This window comes from Felis catus, chromosome D2 (genome assembly GCF_018350175.1).
Source record: "Felis catus isolate Fca126 chromosome D2, F.catus_Fca126_mat1.0, whole genome shotgun sequence".
Lineage (NCBI taxonomy): Eukaryota > Metazoa > Chordata > Mammalia > Carnivora > Felidae > Felis > Felis catus.
The window spans coordinates 32505478-32518938 of NC_058378.1; the positions used below are offsets into that span (position 1 = coordinate 32505478).

The 13461-nt window shown below is 58.9% G+C and overlaps 1 protein-coding gene across 10 annotated transcripts in view; it reads left to right on the top strand.

Annotated features, from left to right (window-relative positions):
* Positions 1-13461, top strand: part of CDH23 (cadherin related 23) — a 417627-nt gene that overhangs the window by 340584 nt on the left and 63582 nt on the right. For 9 of the 10 annotated variants that reach the window (XM_023240529.2, XM_023240536.2, XM_023240532.2 and 6 more), the window contains 6 exons: positions 21-122; positions 422-424; positions 4329-4478; positions 5450-5578; positions 6494-6622; positions 7341-7568. In XM_023240529.2, the coding sequence (XP_023096297.2) occupies positions 21-122; positions 422-424; positions 4329-4478; positions 5450-5578; positions 6494-6622; positions 7341-7568 (741 nt within the window). The remainder of the gene's footprint in view (positions 1-20; positions 123-421; positions 425-4328; positions 4479-5449; positions 5579-6493; positions 6623-7340; positions 7569-13461) is intronic. The other variant, XM_023240530.2, reaches the window with a different exon arrangement.

Consider the following 13461-nt stretch of genomic DNA (forward strand, 5'->3'; position numbering starts at 1 on the left):
GTCTGGCCCCCTCCCCACAGGGCGTGATCACAGTCAAGGGCCTGGTGGACCGGGAAAAAGGCGACTTCTACACCCTGACGGTGGTGGCAGATGACGGTGGCCCCAAGGCGGACTCCACCGTGGTGAGTGGGTCCCCGGGTGAGAGCCCCACAGGTACAGCTCACTGCCCCCAAGGCACCCCAAAGCCTGCATCTTCACCAGCCACCCCACGCACGGGCCAGGCCACAAATGGGTGAGGCTTTTGACCGCTGTGGCCGGTCGTGCCACACCTCCCCGGGGCGGCCCAGAGACCACAGACAGAGAGCCGGAGGGAGGGGTGCGGTGCGGGGGGCGTTGGCGCGTGCTGGGAGCGCTGCAGACTGCTAACTGTTCGCACTCTTGCCCCTTCTCTCCCGTGGCTTCCCGCCGGCCCTGCCTACAGAAGGTGAGTGGCCTGTGGACCGGGGCTCCCCTCTGTGTGTTGGCTGTGGCCGTTGCCGGCTCGGTCCCCATGTACCCCTGCACCTTCCTGCCTCCGCTGGAGACAGGCACAGGGACAGGCCTGCAGCAGGTTCCTGCCCAGCCCCCTCGGGCCCAGCCCCCCTTGGGCACATTCCCCATCTCCGGCTCTGCCCTTCCTGCCAGCCCACGGGGCCCGGGGCGGGGACCCTAGCGCGCCGTAGGTGGAACACACGACGGAAGGAACGCTGAGGCTTCGCCCCAGCTCTGCTCCTCACTGGCTGGGTGACACGGGCAAGTCGCTCCACTTCTCTGTGCTTCCCCTCCTTGGGTCTAAAGTGAGGAGGGTGCCAGCAGCCCTGACGCTGGCGGGCGGTGACGGATAAGAAGCCCTTTGTAAACTAGACCCCAAGACCCAAGGAGCATATGATGGGAGTGGCATCGGTAAAGAGGAACCTCGCCCTCTCTCGGGGGTTGGGGGAAGGAGCGCATTCTATTACTGTGCGCGTGAGGTGGGACACACAGTGCCAGGGCCTGAGGGGTCCTAGACAGGGGCAGCCATGGGCACAGGGTGAGTCACTGCCCTCGAGGACTCGAAGGGCTTGAGGGCAGAGACCACATGCTCAGAGCGTTTTGAAGAGCATGACTGCCGTGGTCACAGGTGTCAGGCAAGGTTCCTAGGAGGGTGGGAGAGGCAGGCAAGGGACCTCAGGCTGGGAGGCTCGGGGCTGAAACGGGGGCGGGCCCCGGGGTGGCATCCTGCGGTGACGATGAGCACATTGACAATTGATTCGGCTTGGGTCCCAGCCAGTCCGGGCAGGCCGTCTGTAGGTCACATGGGGCAGCCAGCTCAGCAGCAGTCTTGGTTACAACCACATTTTCACTCCCCACCCAGTCCCTATGACATTAGCCTAGAGGGATAGAAATCAACCTATTGTCCAGGCTAAGAGCCAAATGCGCTTGCTTGGGGTTCTCTGCGCCACTGCCCCCTGCAGGTACTCAGTTCCGATGGCCCTGGCGGGGGCTTGAGGGTACCCCAAAGCCCCCGCCATCCATGGGGCCAGCCTAGGGGTAGTGAGGCCATGAGCAGCCGGGAGCCACATAGCTCCCCTTGGCCCACTAGGAGTCCCAGAGGGCAGCCGGTGAGCAGAACCCTCAGTGGGGGACACTAGGCAGGTGCCCTGTGTCCCGTACCTCCCAGCTCAGGCTCCTGGCCACCCCAGCCAGAGGAGCTGAGACTCGGGTTCCGTGGGGCCCTCTCACTGGGCCTCAGCAGCCTCATCTGCAGCTTGGGCCCATTTGCAGCTCACCCACCATAGTGTGGGGAGTCTGGGAGCCGAGGCCAAGTGGAGCCTGAGAAGCAGCAGGATGGTTAGGACCCTCCCCACCAAGGCTGCGGAAGCCCTTCTTCCTCTGCATGGGCTGGGCTGGCAAGGGCATTTCAGAACGTGCACTTCTGTGCAGGCCCCTGGATCTCCAGTCACTTCACCCTCTTCTAGGAAACAGGACCTATGGCCTTTTGCTTCTGCCCTGGCTTCCTCTCAGGCTCCAGGGGCCACTGTGCCAGATGCACCTGCTCTGTCGGCCCAAGCACTGTCGGAGGTGCTAGGGTGGAGGCAGGCTGAGGGGCCTTTTAAAGGTGGCACCATTTCCTCTGCAAGGCCGGAACCCCCAAACCACAGCTCACCTACACCTGACTCCTCCCTGACCCCAGCAGCCCCCGTGGGCCCTGGGAGGGGCGGGGAGGCAGCAGGAAGGGACAGACTGGGGCAGGCTCTTGAGTAACACCATCAGGCCTTTGGGACCAGGGGAAGCAGATATGGATCGTGAGGCCCTGGGCAGGAACACAGACCCAGATCTAATGCTGTAAACCTTGGCCCCTGCCCTCTGTTCTCGCCCACTGAGGCTGACTCCCCATGCTGGGAGCACCTCACAAAGGACATCCCAGTGGTGATCCTAGAGGAAGCACTTACTGTGTGCCAGGCTGTGGGCTGGGCTCAGGGTACAACAGGAAACCAAAATCAGACACAGCCTCTGTCTTCACAAACATAAGATACAGTGGGAGAGGAGAGGAATATTGATTAAGTTATCACACCAGTAGGGGCACTCGCGTGACTCAGTCGGTTGAGCCTCTAACTTCGGCTCAGGTCATGATCTCACGGTTCTCAAGTTCGAGCCCCGCGTCGGACTCTGCTGTTAGCGTGGAGCCCGCTTTGGATCCTCTGTCCCCCCTCTCTCTCTGCCCCTTCCTCCCTCCCTCCCTCCCCCCCCAAAAAAAAATAAACGTTAATAAATCAATAATCACACCAATAAACGTAGGCTACAGGAAAATGTGTAATAAGATGCCAAGGAAATTGAGGAGGGCTTCCTTGAGGAAATGACTCAAGCTGAGATCCACAGAAAGCATAGACAGACATTTACCCAGCCAAGAAGGAAGAGTGTGAAGTCAGAGGGAATAGCATATGCAAAGGCCCTATGGTGGAAGGGAGCACAGGAAGCCTAAAGCAGGCCTTGACCCCGGCCAGAGAGTTTGGGAGGAATCAGGGCACAGAAGCCTTGTCTGGTTCTGCCCTGACAGCATGGTGGGCATTATTGTACCCATTTCACAGGTGAGCAGACTGGGGCTCTGGGACTTCACAGAACTCCCTGACCAAAATCATGATGGATGGGCAAAGCCTTGGCTCGTGAGATCACATGTGTCTGCCAGGCAGGGTGTGGGACGGGGACCACCTTGTCCCACCCCTCGACTTCTTGTTCGCTCCTCCATTCCCCAAAGCCTCCCGGTGCTGTATGTGTTTTTGTTCCTACTTTCAGTTGAGGAAATGGAAGATCAGAGAGGTTGAATAATTTTTTCCAAAGCCACACAGCCAGTAAATGGTGGAGTTGGTGCTGTCACTAAGCCTGGGCTTGTTGCCTGGCGGCTGTGACAGCTGCCTAAAGGTACGGAGGCGTGGCTAGAATGGAAAGAAGGAAGACCTGACGGGCAGGGAGGATGCGGTGATCTCCTCTGTGGGAGCGGGGGCTCCACAGGCTCCCTGTGGGGGCCTATATACACGGGGGGTAGGCAGGCAGGCCTGGGAGCCCCTTAACCCCAGGCCCAGGGAAGGAGAGGTCTGGGCCTGGAGCAGGGCAGAGGGAGGAAGCCTGGCCTGGGATCCCTAAAACCTGAGCCTCCTCCCGCCCTACCTGAACCCTCGCGTCGGTGAACCTAAGGAGCGGTGTGTCCGTCCGGGAGCTAGGAGCTGCAGACACAAAACAGCGTGCTCTTTGTCTGCAATTTGCACGTTCCCAGTTTTCATCTGACAGTTGGAAATTCCTCTCCTGTCCCCACTGGGGCCCCCAAGCTACCTCACGGCCCCCTCCTGTGCCTAAGCCCTATTTCCTTCCCTCTGACCCAGATGCACAAGAGAAGAGGCCTTCGGGCAGTCTCTGGCCGCCAGATGTGTTTTGGCCAGCCTGCACATAAGTGTTTCCTTTAGTTTTTATTAATCACCACCGAATTCCTCATAAAAATGTGGGTTCCTAGTTCCTCTTGAAAAACAGGAAGCCCTACCAAGGCCAAGCTGGCATTCCTCATGGATTTTTTTCCTGAGTAGCCTCTGCCCCCTTCGGCCAAGGCCCACGCCTTCTAGCTCTGAGTCCCCCACCCCCTTCCTTGCTGTCCTGGCCCCAGCACAGCGGTACGTACAGCCCTCTCCCATCATACCGCTGGGAAAAATGTGCCCGAGATCCCCGTGGAAAGTCCAGACTGGCCCGGGGCAGGCTCTCAGCGCTACCTGCCATCCCGGAATCATCAGAGGTCTGGTCCCCACCGGACCCACGGTGGGAGCCTGGCGTTTGGAACCGGGAAGGGGAAGGAGGGGCTAGGTCTCTGGCTACCTTCCCCACAGGTCTACATCACGGTGCTGGACGAGAATGACAACAGTCCCCGGTTTGACTTCACCTCCGACTCAACAGTCAGCGTGCCTGAGGACTGCCCCGTGGGCCAGCGTGTGGCCACCGTCAAGGCCCGGGACCCCGACGCTGGCAGCAATGGGCAGGTGGGCGCCACGTAAAATACCAGGACCTTGCCTGCCAGTAGGAGGCTTCTGCAGCCTCTCGGCTGGAGGAGAGTCATTCAGGCTCCGCCCAGCCCCGGGCAGCGCTGCCCTGCCCTCAACCCGAGTCCACGGTCAAGGAAAGGAGGCAGCGCTGTGCAGGCTGTTGGCCCTGCCCGGGTCCGGTGAACACAGAGCCCGAAGGCCGGCCCCAGCTCAGCCCTCCCAGTGTGGCCCCAGGTCTCAGAGAGGACGTGCCCCCTCCTCCCTCCTGCTTTGGCCGGGTGGGGCGTGGGGTTCCGTCCCACAGCAGGAAATGCCCCCTCCACACGCACTCTAGCTCCGGCCACCCCAGAGCACAAGGAGGAGGGGCGATGGAGCGTATCAGTCTCTCCGTGGCTTTAATCTGCCCTGTGAATTGGGTGGTACGTTTGGGGAGCTTCCCGCCGTTTACAAATGGCTTGCACACCTCTGCGGGGCTGGCTTTGGGGTCAGAAGCGCGGGCGTTCGAATCTTCGCGCTCGTGGGCGTTTGCGAGCCGTGTGATCGTGGCCAGCCGTTCCGTGTTTCTGAGCCTCCTGGCTGCAGCCTGAAGCACATCTCCCTCTGACCGTTGTTGTGAGGGCCGGACGGAACTCCTCTCACACACCAGGGCTCATGCCTGCTTCTGACAGTCTCCAGAAGCGTCGGTATTTCCCCACTCCTGTCCTGGGAGACATCCGTGCAGTGGCACTCACACCCACCCCTCTGGCCCCTAGGCCAGTATGTTGACATCCCCCCCGCCCCCGCCCAGGAACCTGCCACAGGCCTCACGCTGCCTCAGTGGGCCTGCCACACACATTTTGAAGGGCGTAACCACATCTGCATAAAACGCTCTCTTTTCAAAATGCCTTTACTGAGCAGAGGGCTGGGGAGGGACCCTTGGCCTGACCTAGCGGCCTGTCCTCACCCTCACCCTTCGTCCTCCCTGGCAGGTGGTCTTCTCCCTGGCCTCTGGCAACATCGCTGGGGCCTTTGACATCGTCACCACCAATGACTCCATTGGCGAAGTGTTCGTGGCCAGGCCCCTGGACAGAGAACAACTAGACCGCTACATCCTCAAGGTGGGGACCGCCCCCCTCCCCGGCATCTCTGTTGACCATCCAGAAGAGAGGTCGGCACAGCCTGGCGGTCAGCTTCCCCGTGTCGCTAGTCCCCAGCGGACCCAGAGCAGGCAGCTACACAGGTGTCCATAAGAACCAGGAGAGAGAGCCTGGCAGAGCCCAAAGAGCCCCGACTCTCCCGCACACAACAGGACTTTGGGCAAGTTGTTTACTCTCTCAGCGCCTTGGTGTCCCCTCTTGTGTGACGGGCAGGAAAAAAAAAAAAAAACCCTGGTCTGTCTCTGCTCAGGTGAGAAAAAGTGCAGCTGTGAGGACTCACAAAAGCCACCATTATTGCTGAATTGTTGTGACTGGCATGTTTCCTGGGGAGTCTGGGGACCCCACGGGTGTATTTCTGCAGGGGTCTGAGCCTGGAGAGCCCTTTCTGCTGCCCCGGAGGCATCCAGGAAGCATCTAGGTTCCCAGGGATAGGCTCGGGCTATGGGGAGAACTCCAGCTCATTGGAAATGATTATAGGAGGCTATTTTCCAGACTTCACATGAGTGCATAGAACAGAGGTATTTGAAGCTAAAGGCAGGGTCCCTGGGTCACAGGCCCAGGTCATGGTCAGGGTCTGGCACAGCCCAGAATAAAGCCAGAGGTAGGATCAGGAGGGAAAGCCTAGGCACATCAGAATCAGATTCCAAATGACGGTCCCAAGCCAGATAATAATTAGGCAAGGATTGTTTACAGCATGGGGCGAAGGCAAAATCCTGGGGAGAACCCAGAGCTGGCAGGCCACCCAGGGACAGGGATGGACCAGTGAATCTCTCCGCCCTCCCAGTCCTCCCCACCAGGCAGACTGCCCTTTAAGACTCCATGATCCTGATCCTTCCCCTACCTTTGGCCCTGAATCTAGTCACCTCCCCCCTCCAGGTCGTAGCATCCGACCGTGGCACCCCTCCACGGAAGAAGGACCACATCCTGCAGGTGACCATCCTGGATGTCAATGACAACCCTCCCGTGATTGAGAGCCCTTTGGGGTACAACGTCAGCGTGAACGAGGTGAGGGCGGCTGGCCACCCAGGGTGGACAGTGGGTGTGAGTGACCGTGAAGCACCCGTTTCAAGGTCTGCCTGGCCCACTAGTCTCTCGGATCTCGTGGGTGGGGGCGTGGCTCACCCACAATTCCAGCCCTAATGCCAGCTCCTGGAACACAGTATCCTTTTGTGGGAGGCATGAAGAAGGGACCAGAGGGGAGAGAAAGAAGAGAGTGGCCTCTCACCGCCGACAGGGCACTGAGAGATTTGTCCCTGGAGAGCTGCTCTTAAACGAGACGACACATTGATCGTTCAGTCGCAAGACTGAGCCACTCGGGGAAACTCTTGCCTCAGCGTTGCTGGGTAACGGTGTAGGGGTTTGAAGGCCAGGTCTCAGGTCAGGCTCCCGTAGTCAGACCCTGGCTCTGCCACTGACAGGCTGTGTGACCTGCATACGTTCTTTCTCCGTGCCTCGGTTTTCTCATCTGTAAATGAGGATGACGTCACACCTCATTCAGAGAGTTATGGAGAAGAATCAGTGAATTAAGGCAGCCCCGCATGCAGTGGGTGCCCACAGGAGGTTCGCCACCATCATCTTTATGCTCCTCATCGGTGCTCCCCGGTAGAGCAAAACTTTCTGAAGGCCCAGGTGGAGCCCGAGGGCTCCCAGAAGCAGGCGCTACCCTTTGCCCCCGGGGGCTTCGAATCCAGAATGACCTCTTTCCCCCCCGCTCTCCCCACAGAACGTGGGCGGGGGTACTGCTGTGGTCCAGGTGAGAGCCACCGACCGTGACATCGGGATCAACAGCGTCCTGTCCTACTACATCACTGAGGGCAATGAGGACATGACCTTCCGCATGGACCGGATCAGTGGCGAGATCGCTACGCGGCCCGCCCCGCCCGACCGCGAGCGCCAGGGCTTTTACCACCTGGTGGTCACCGTGGAGGACGAAGGCACCCCCACCCTGTCGGTGAGTAACGGCAGCGGCTGCGGGCAGGGGAGGGGGCGTAGGGGGCAGCTGCGCCTTCTGTGCAGGGGCGAACAAGACGTGTGGGACCGGAATTCCTACGGTGGGTAAATCCTCGACAGCTCCTTTATCGTGCCGTTAGGTGGCCAGCCTAGAAGTATCTATGGCGGGCCCGCGCGTGCTGGTTCACCTGCATCCGTAGCCACTCGGAGCCTCTGTGCGGTCCTCTCTGCTCCAACAGAGCACTTCTCTGGGGTCGTACAGATTGAGCCTGTGCCTTGGGGCCTGGGCAGCCCCCACTCCACCCGCCAAGCCGTGTACCTGTGAGGCTGCATTAACCCATACCCTGTGCCAGGCAGGAAGAGGTACTCTCTTCCCCTCCGTCATGCTGCTGTGACATGCCATCACGGTACATCTGGGTTGCAAGAGACTAATGCTCTTGGTCCAGTGTGGTACTTGAATGGGCAGAGCCTCTGCCCAAGGCAGTGTGCAGAGTTTGCAAGGTTGGAAAAGGAGGTGGGCCCCGTGGGGCCGGACGGCGAGATGGTCTGGGGCGGGGGGGTGGGGGGTTGGGGAAGGGGGTGATGGGCCGGAGTGGGAGCCATGTGCACATTGAGAGTGGAAAACTTGGCCCTGTGAGCTGGCTGCACGAGTGCTGGCAAGTCAGAACATCCCGGAATGTTGGTCTCGTCATCTGCAAAGGGAGATGATGTCTCCTCTTAGGTGGTGTCTGGGGAATTGAATTAGCTCGTGTCTCTGGAAGTGCTTGGTAAACCCTGTGGAGGATGTACGGCTGCAGGAAGGCCACGCGGCCAACCAGACCAGAGGGATGGAACACAACCGCCGATTTAGTGCAGTTCTACAAGCTGGCAATTTAGACCTGGTTCAGCTGGGCTCTCACATGTGTTGTGTGGCAGCTGTGTGTCATCGGACGGCTATGATTTTAGGGGTGACATTGGACGCCTATCAGCTGGGATGACAGGGCCACCCGTCTCTCGTCTTCCAGAAGGCTAGCCCGTGCTTGTTCATGTGGACCTGGAAAGGGGTCCAGAAGATAGGGTGCCTGGTGGCTCAGTCAGTTAAGCGTCTGGCTCCGGCTCAGGTCATGATCTCATGGTTCGAGGGTTCGAGCCCCGCGTCGGGCTCTGTGCTGACAGCTTAGAGCCTGGAGCCTGCTTCGGATGCTGTGTCTCCCTCTTCTCTCTGCCCTTCCCGGCTCTCACTCTGTGTTTCTCTCTCTCAGAAAAATAATAAACATTTGAAAAAAAGTTAGGGTCCAGGAGAGACAGCAGAAGCCTGCAAGGCCTCTTGAGTCCAGGCTTAGAACTGGACCGGGGCTACTTCTACCACATTCTCTTGGCCAAAGCAAGTCACAAGGCCAGCCCAGGTTCAAGGTGTAGAGAGATACACTCTATCTTTCAAAGGAACGAGCTGCAAAGTCCCATCGCTAAGAGTGTGGATACAGGGAGGTGTGAAGGACGGAGGACGTTTTTGTAATTTGTGCCCTAGAGACCTGATCGTCAATGAGGCCTCAGCTCTGTCCCTCTGCCCCCAACAGGCGACTCTGTCAGACCCTTCCCTTTGGCAGCAGCACTAGGGACTGGGGGGCAGAGCAGATCTGGGCGGGGCTGCTTATCTGGAGTGTCTCTGGGGAGGATGGTGGAATTCGGCCAACCTTAGGAAACCACATTCTGAGATGCCCAGGAAATGGGACTGGCTCTGGGCACGCCCTGGGCTTCCTGAGCTCCATAGCTGTCAGTGTCACCGCTAATCACTTCAACCCTTCACACCCAGTGGGCCAGAGGCACATTTACAGGACACATATAACTACCTGAGGGGGGAACAGGTAGGGGTATCAGTTATTGTGGTGACAGGGAAGGACCCCATTTTGACAACCCCTTGCTAATTGCACCAGGCTTCAGGGAAAGTCATCATCCTGGTCATCTCTCCAATTAGAGACGTGTTTGGCCACAAGTGACAGAAACTTAATTCTAGAGTCGTAAATAAATCAGAATGCATTTTATTCACATAACAAAAATCCTGGAGAGAATCACGAATGTTGATTTTGCACTCCATGACGTCAGAGCTGATGCCTCTTGACCTTTCCCCCATGGTGCCTAGGTGGCTGCTATAGCTCCAGCCATCATGTCAGCATTCAAGGCAGGAAATGACAAGAAGACAAAGAGCTCTGCGAGCTATTTCTGCCCCTTCCTCAGGAAAGCAAAGTTTTTCCAGAACGACTCTCCAGACTTCTGCGTATGTCTGTGGCCAGAAATGGTTCCTAGGGCATCCTAGCTGCAAGGGAGGTTGGGAAAAAGATGACAGAATTGTCAGGATTGACCTATTTATTATGTGGGAGCCACATATATCACTGCCTCCAACAAAAGCAGGGCTTGTTAGTGAGGGAAGGGTAGAGAATAGGTCCGGGGTGGGAAACCGAGAGCATATGCCCGGCCGGTACTCTTCGTCCTGACCTAGGCCAGTGAACACACCGATCTCACCCCTACTCTCCCCTCCCCCTCCCCTACGGTACTAGAGTTTCCTGGGGAGGCAGTCGGTGAGACCCGTGACGTTGTAAGACTCTGAGTTTTGGAGGCAACGTCTGGCTTCCTTTTGGCCCCCACTATGATTGGCATTTGCCTCCAAGGAGCACCAGACCCTAGAAGATTTGCCTCCACTGATCAGACTGTCACCTCTAGACAGTGAACCCGCAGGATTGAGCACAAAGCTAAGGGCCAAGCCAGAGGTGACCAGAGGATGGCCCTTCTCTGCTCCTGGGCAGATTTCACTAGATGGTCACTCAAGGCAGTAGGGTTAAGCCCTCCTGCACCAGCCAGGGCCCTGAGCAGCATCAGACCAACCATCCCAAAGGTTCCAGGAAAGGTTCACCATGGTTTTATGGGCGGATGTCACCCTGCACATATCCGTCCAGAGGTGCCCAGCAGACCCACACACCATCCTCTTGTTCCCACCTGCAGTCATCTGCCTGGCTCAAGCCAGCCCTCGCTGACACAAGGCGTCCTTCATTCAACACCAAATACGTGCCGGGCCCGTGCTTGAAGCTAGGAAGTCAGACCTGAGTTGGGCGCAGTCCTGCCCTCAACGAGCCTACAATCTAGCGGGGGAAATGGACCTGTAACAGAGAGGTACCACTCTGTGATGTGATAAAGTGCCGGGAACTCGCAGCCAGGAACCAGGGAAGGTTTTCTGGGCATCGTTTGCGTTCGTGACTTACATAGCGAGGCTCCCTTAGCAGGGGGCCTGGGATTCAGCTGCCAAGAGAAATCGTGTATCCGAGCCCTCTTATTTCTTTGTTTCTCCCTGGGCCCCCGCCCCCCCCCCCCCCAGTTTCCTGAGAGCTGTACATTCCTGTCCCCACCCAGCTCTCAGCCCCGTATCACCAGCTGTGCAGCTAGGGGTATCCGGGCCAGCCCAGGTCCGTCACACAATGGCGTGCCACCCAGCCAGGGGAAATCGTAGTACAGCCTCAGCCCTCTGGCCAGCTCCGGGCCGTGGGCTGGGGGGCCAGGCTCGGGGGAGGGGTCAAAGTGGCTGTCAGGGAGGCCTCTGCAAGAGGAAGGGCCAGGCCCAGGGAGGAAGGACGGAAGGCAACTGGGAGGTCAGGAGCTGAGGCCCAGCCACAGAGGGACCTTGGCAGGAGGATGGAGAGAGGAAGGGCCTGAGGGGGGCCTCCCTGCCACACGAATCACAGCCAGCAGGTTAGACAGTCCCAGATAACAAGCTCTGGCTTCTCCAGCCGGTAGGGACCTGCAGAAGTCACCTGTCCAGGCAGAAGGACGGAAGTCTCCCAACACCCACTTGCGGGTACAAGAGTTGCCAGCAACAGCCCCGCGAAAGTCTGTGCGCTGGGACATTGCTCTTGGCAGTTGACCTCATGTCTTCAGGGCCAAGAGCTCTTCTGTTTGTTAAATTTGGACCCTGTTGTTGGTAGCGAAGCCTGCTTCCCCTGGCTCATGAAAGCCCAGCCTGGCCCCTTCCCCGTGCTGAGCACCCAGCAAGCCAGCCGCCTCCGGCCCGGGCTGATTAAATTCAGATCCTTCCCTCACCCTGCTTCTTGAGGGATGTTCCCCAGCGGTCACATGGCGCGCCTACAACCCGCTCAGTTCCTCCAAGAGACCCTGGGGCTCTGCCGTTAGTGGAGAGTCGCTCCCTTGCCCTCCCTCGCTCTCAGCAAGCTGGGAGGCACGGGCCCCCATGCCCACAGGAGTCCTGTGGATTCAGGGTTGCCATGCGGAAAAAGGAGTGGCAAGAACGATGCAGAAGGAGTGGAGCCTTGGGCTTGTGGGCACAGGTTGATCCCTCAGGGCCTTGGTGTGTCCTGTAAAGTCCAAGTCCTGGCCTGTGATGCCATTCGGTTCAGAGAAGAGGAAGGAGCACTGGCCGGAGAAGCTTTCGCCCCAGTTTCACATTCACTTGTGACAAGACCCGTCTCTTGGAGGCCTCGCTTTTCCTGTGCATTAAATGGAGACAGTAAAGCCTCCCAGGGTTTTCTGGCAGGGGAGGGGGATTCAAAAAAGTCATACCACGGGTGTTAAGTGGTTCGGCCGACGCAGTGCTGGAACGCAAAAGGCAGACGGATGGCACGCGGCCCACGTCTCCATCCTGTGCCCGAGGCACATGGCTAGCTGATGGTCAGCGTTTTCTCCTTAAGCCCTCTCGATACTTCAGAATCCCTCTCAACGTACACTTGGAAGTCATGCCAACAGATCAGAATTGCGAAACAGAAGGAAACCTCTGCCCCCCGGCCCGCGCAAGCTAGGGGCATCACGTCGCTGTTCAGCCGATCCCTTCGAGCCCGGGCAGAGCCACTAGGAACTAGACCCGGCAGAAAGCTGGAGGGGCCCCTGTGAGGGGCCCAAAGAATAGGATGCCGGCATCCTGGCTCAGCCCATCGCCCTGCGGCTACGCTTCAGCTGTCAGCTCCGCAACCGGGCCCGAAAGACAGGCCGTTACTGGACCCCCGCCCTTTTGGAACTCACGGAATCGTGAGGGAGACACAGCATCCATGCAGGAAAGAGAGGCAACAGCGCCGAGCAGGGGGCAGTGAATGCCCAGTGAAAGGGCGAGGTGGCCAGGGCTCCCGGGGCATTGGGACACGACGTGAAGCTGGGCTCTGAGTGCCCACTGCTTTGGAGGCCTTTGCGCCCGGCATCCTGGCTGGCAACCCCTCTCCCTTTCCGCCCATTGCTGTGTCCCCAGAGTTGCCTGGGCAATCATCCCAGCCCCCAACACAGTGAGACCAGCCTTGGAGTGCTTCAGCTGACACCCAGGAGGGGCCCCTCCAGGAGGCAGTGCCCAGGCTGGGGGGGGCAGGCCAACCCGACCTCTGCAGGCCCCGGCCCGGCTCCGTGCTCCTGAGGCCCTCAGCGCAGAGCACTTCCTGAAGCAGCCACCAGGGCAGGTGTCTCTAGGGGCACCACCCACCCCCAGGCAAGCAAGGAGGCCTACCCAGCCCCAAGACCTGCCTCCCCTCGCTGGCAGGGAGGACGCCACAGGGCTTTTGGGGGTGGAGCGTGTGGTCATGGATGCAGATGGAGCTTGGAGCTCAGAGTAAATTTCACTGAAAACAGGAAACCACGAAGCTGAGATGTGCTCACTTATAAGGGTCCGGAGAAGTAGAGCTGGAGGCCGTGCGGGAGGAAACTGGGGAGGAAGTGTGGTGGCTTTGTGCTTGAGGCCTCCTCTCTCCCACCACATAGCAGCAGCCAGGCTTGGGGTCTGGTAGCCAAATTCTTAGAAATTATATGTGCCTGGACATCAGAAGCCGGGGGCTGGGCCAGACTGGCCTCCGCCCTGGGGCAGGAGCACTTTCAGAGCTGGGGGACAGGGAGTCTGGTCTGTAGGCTTATCCTTCAATCCTGGGGGCAGCCCTGCT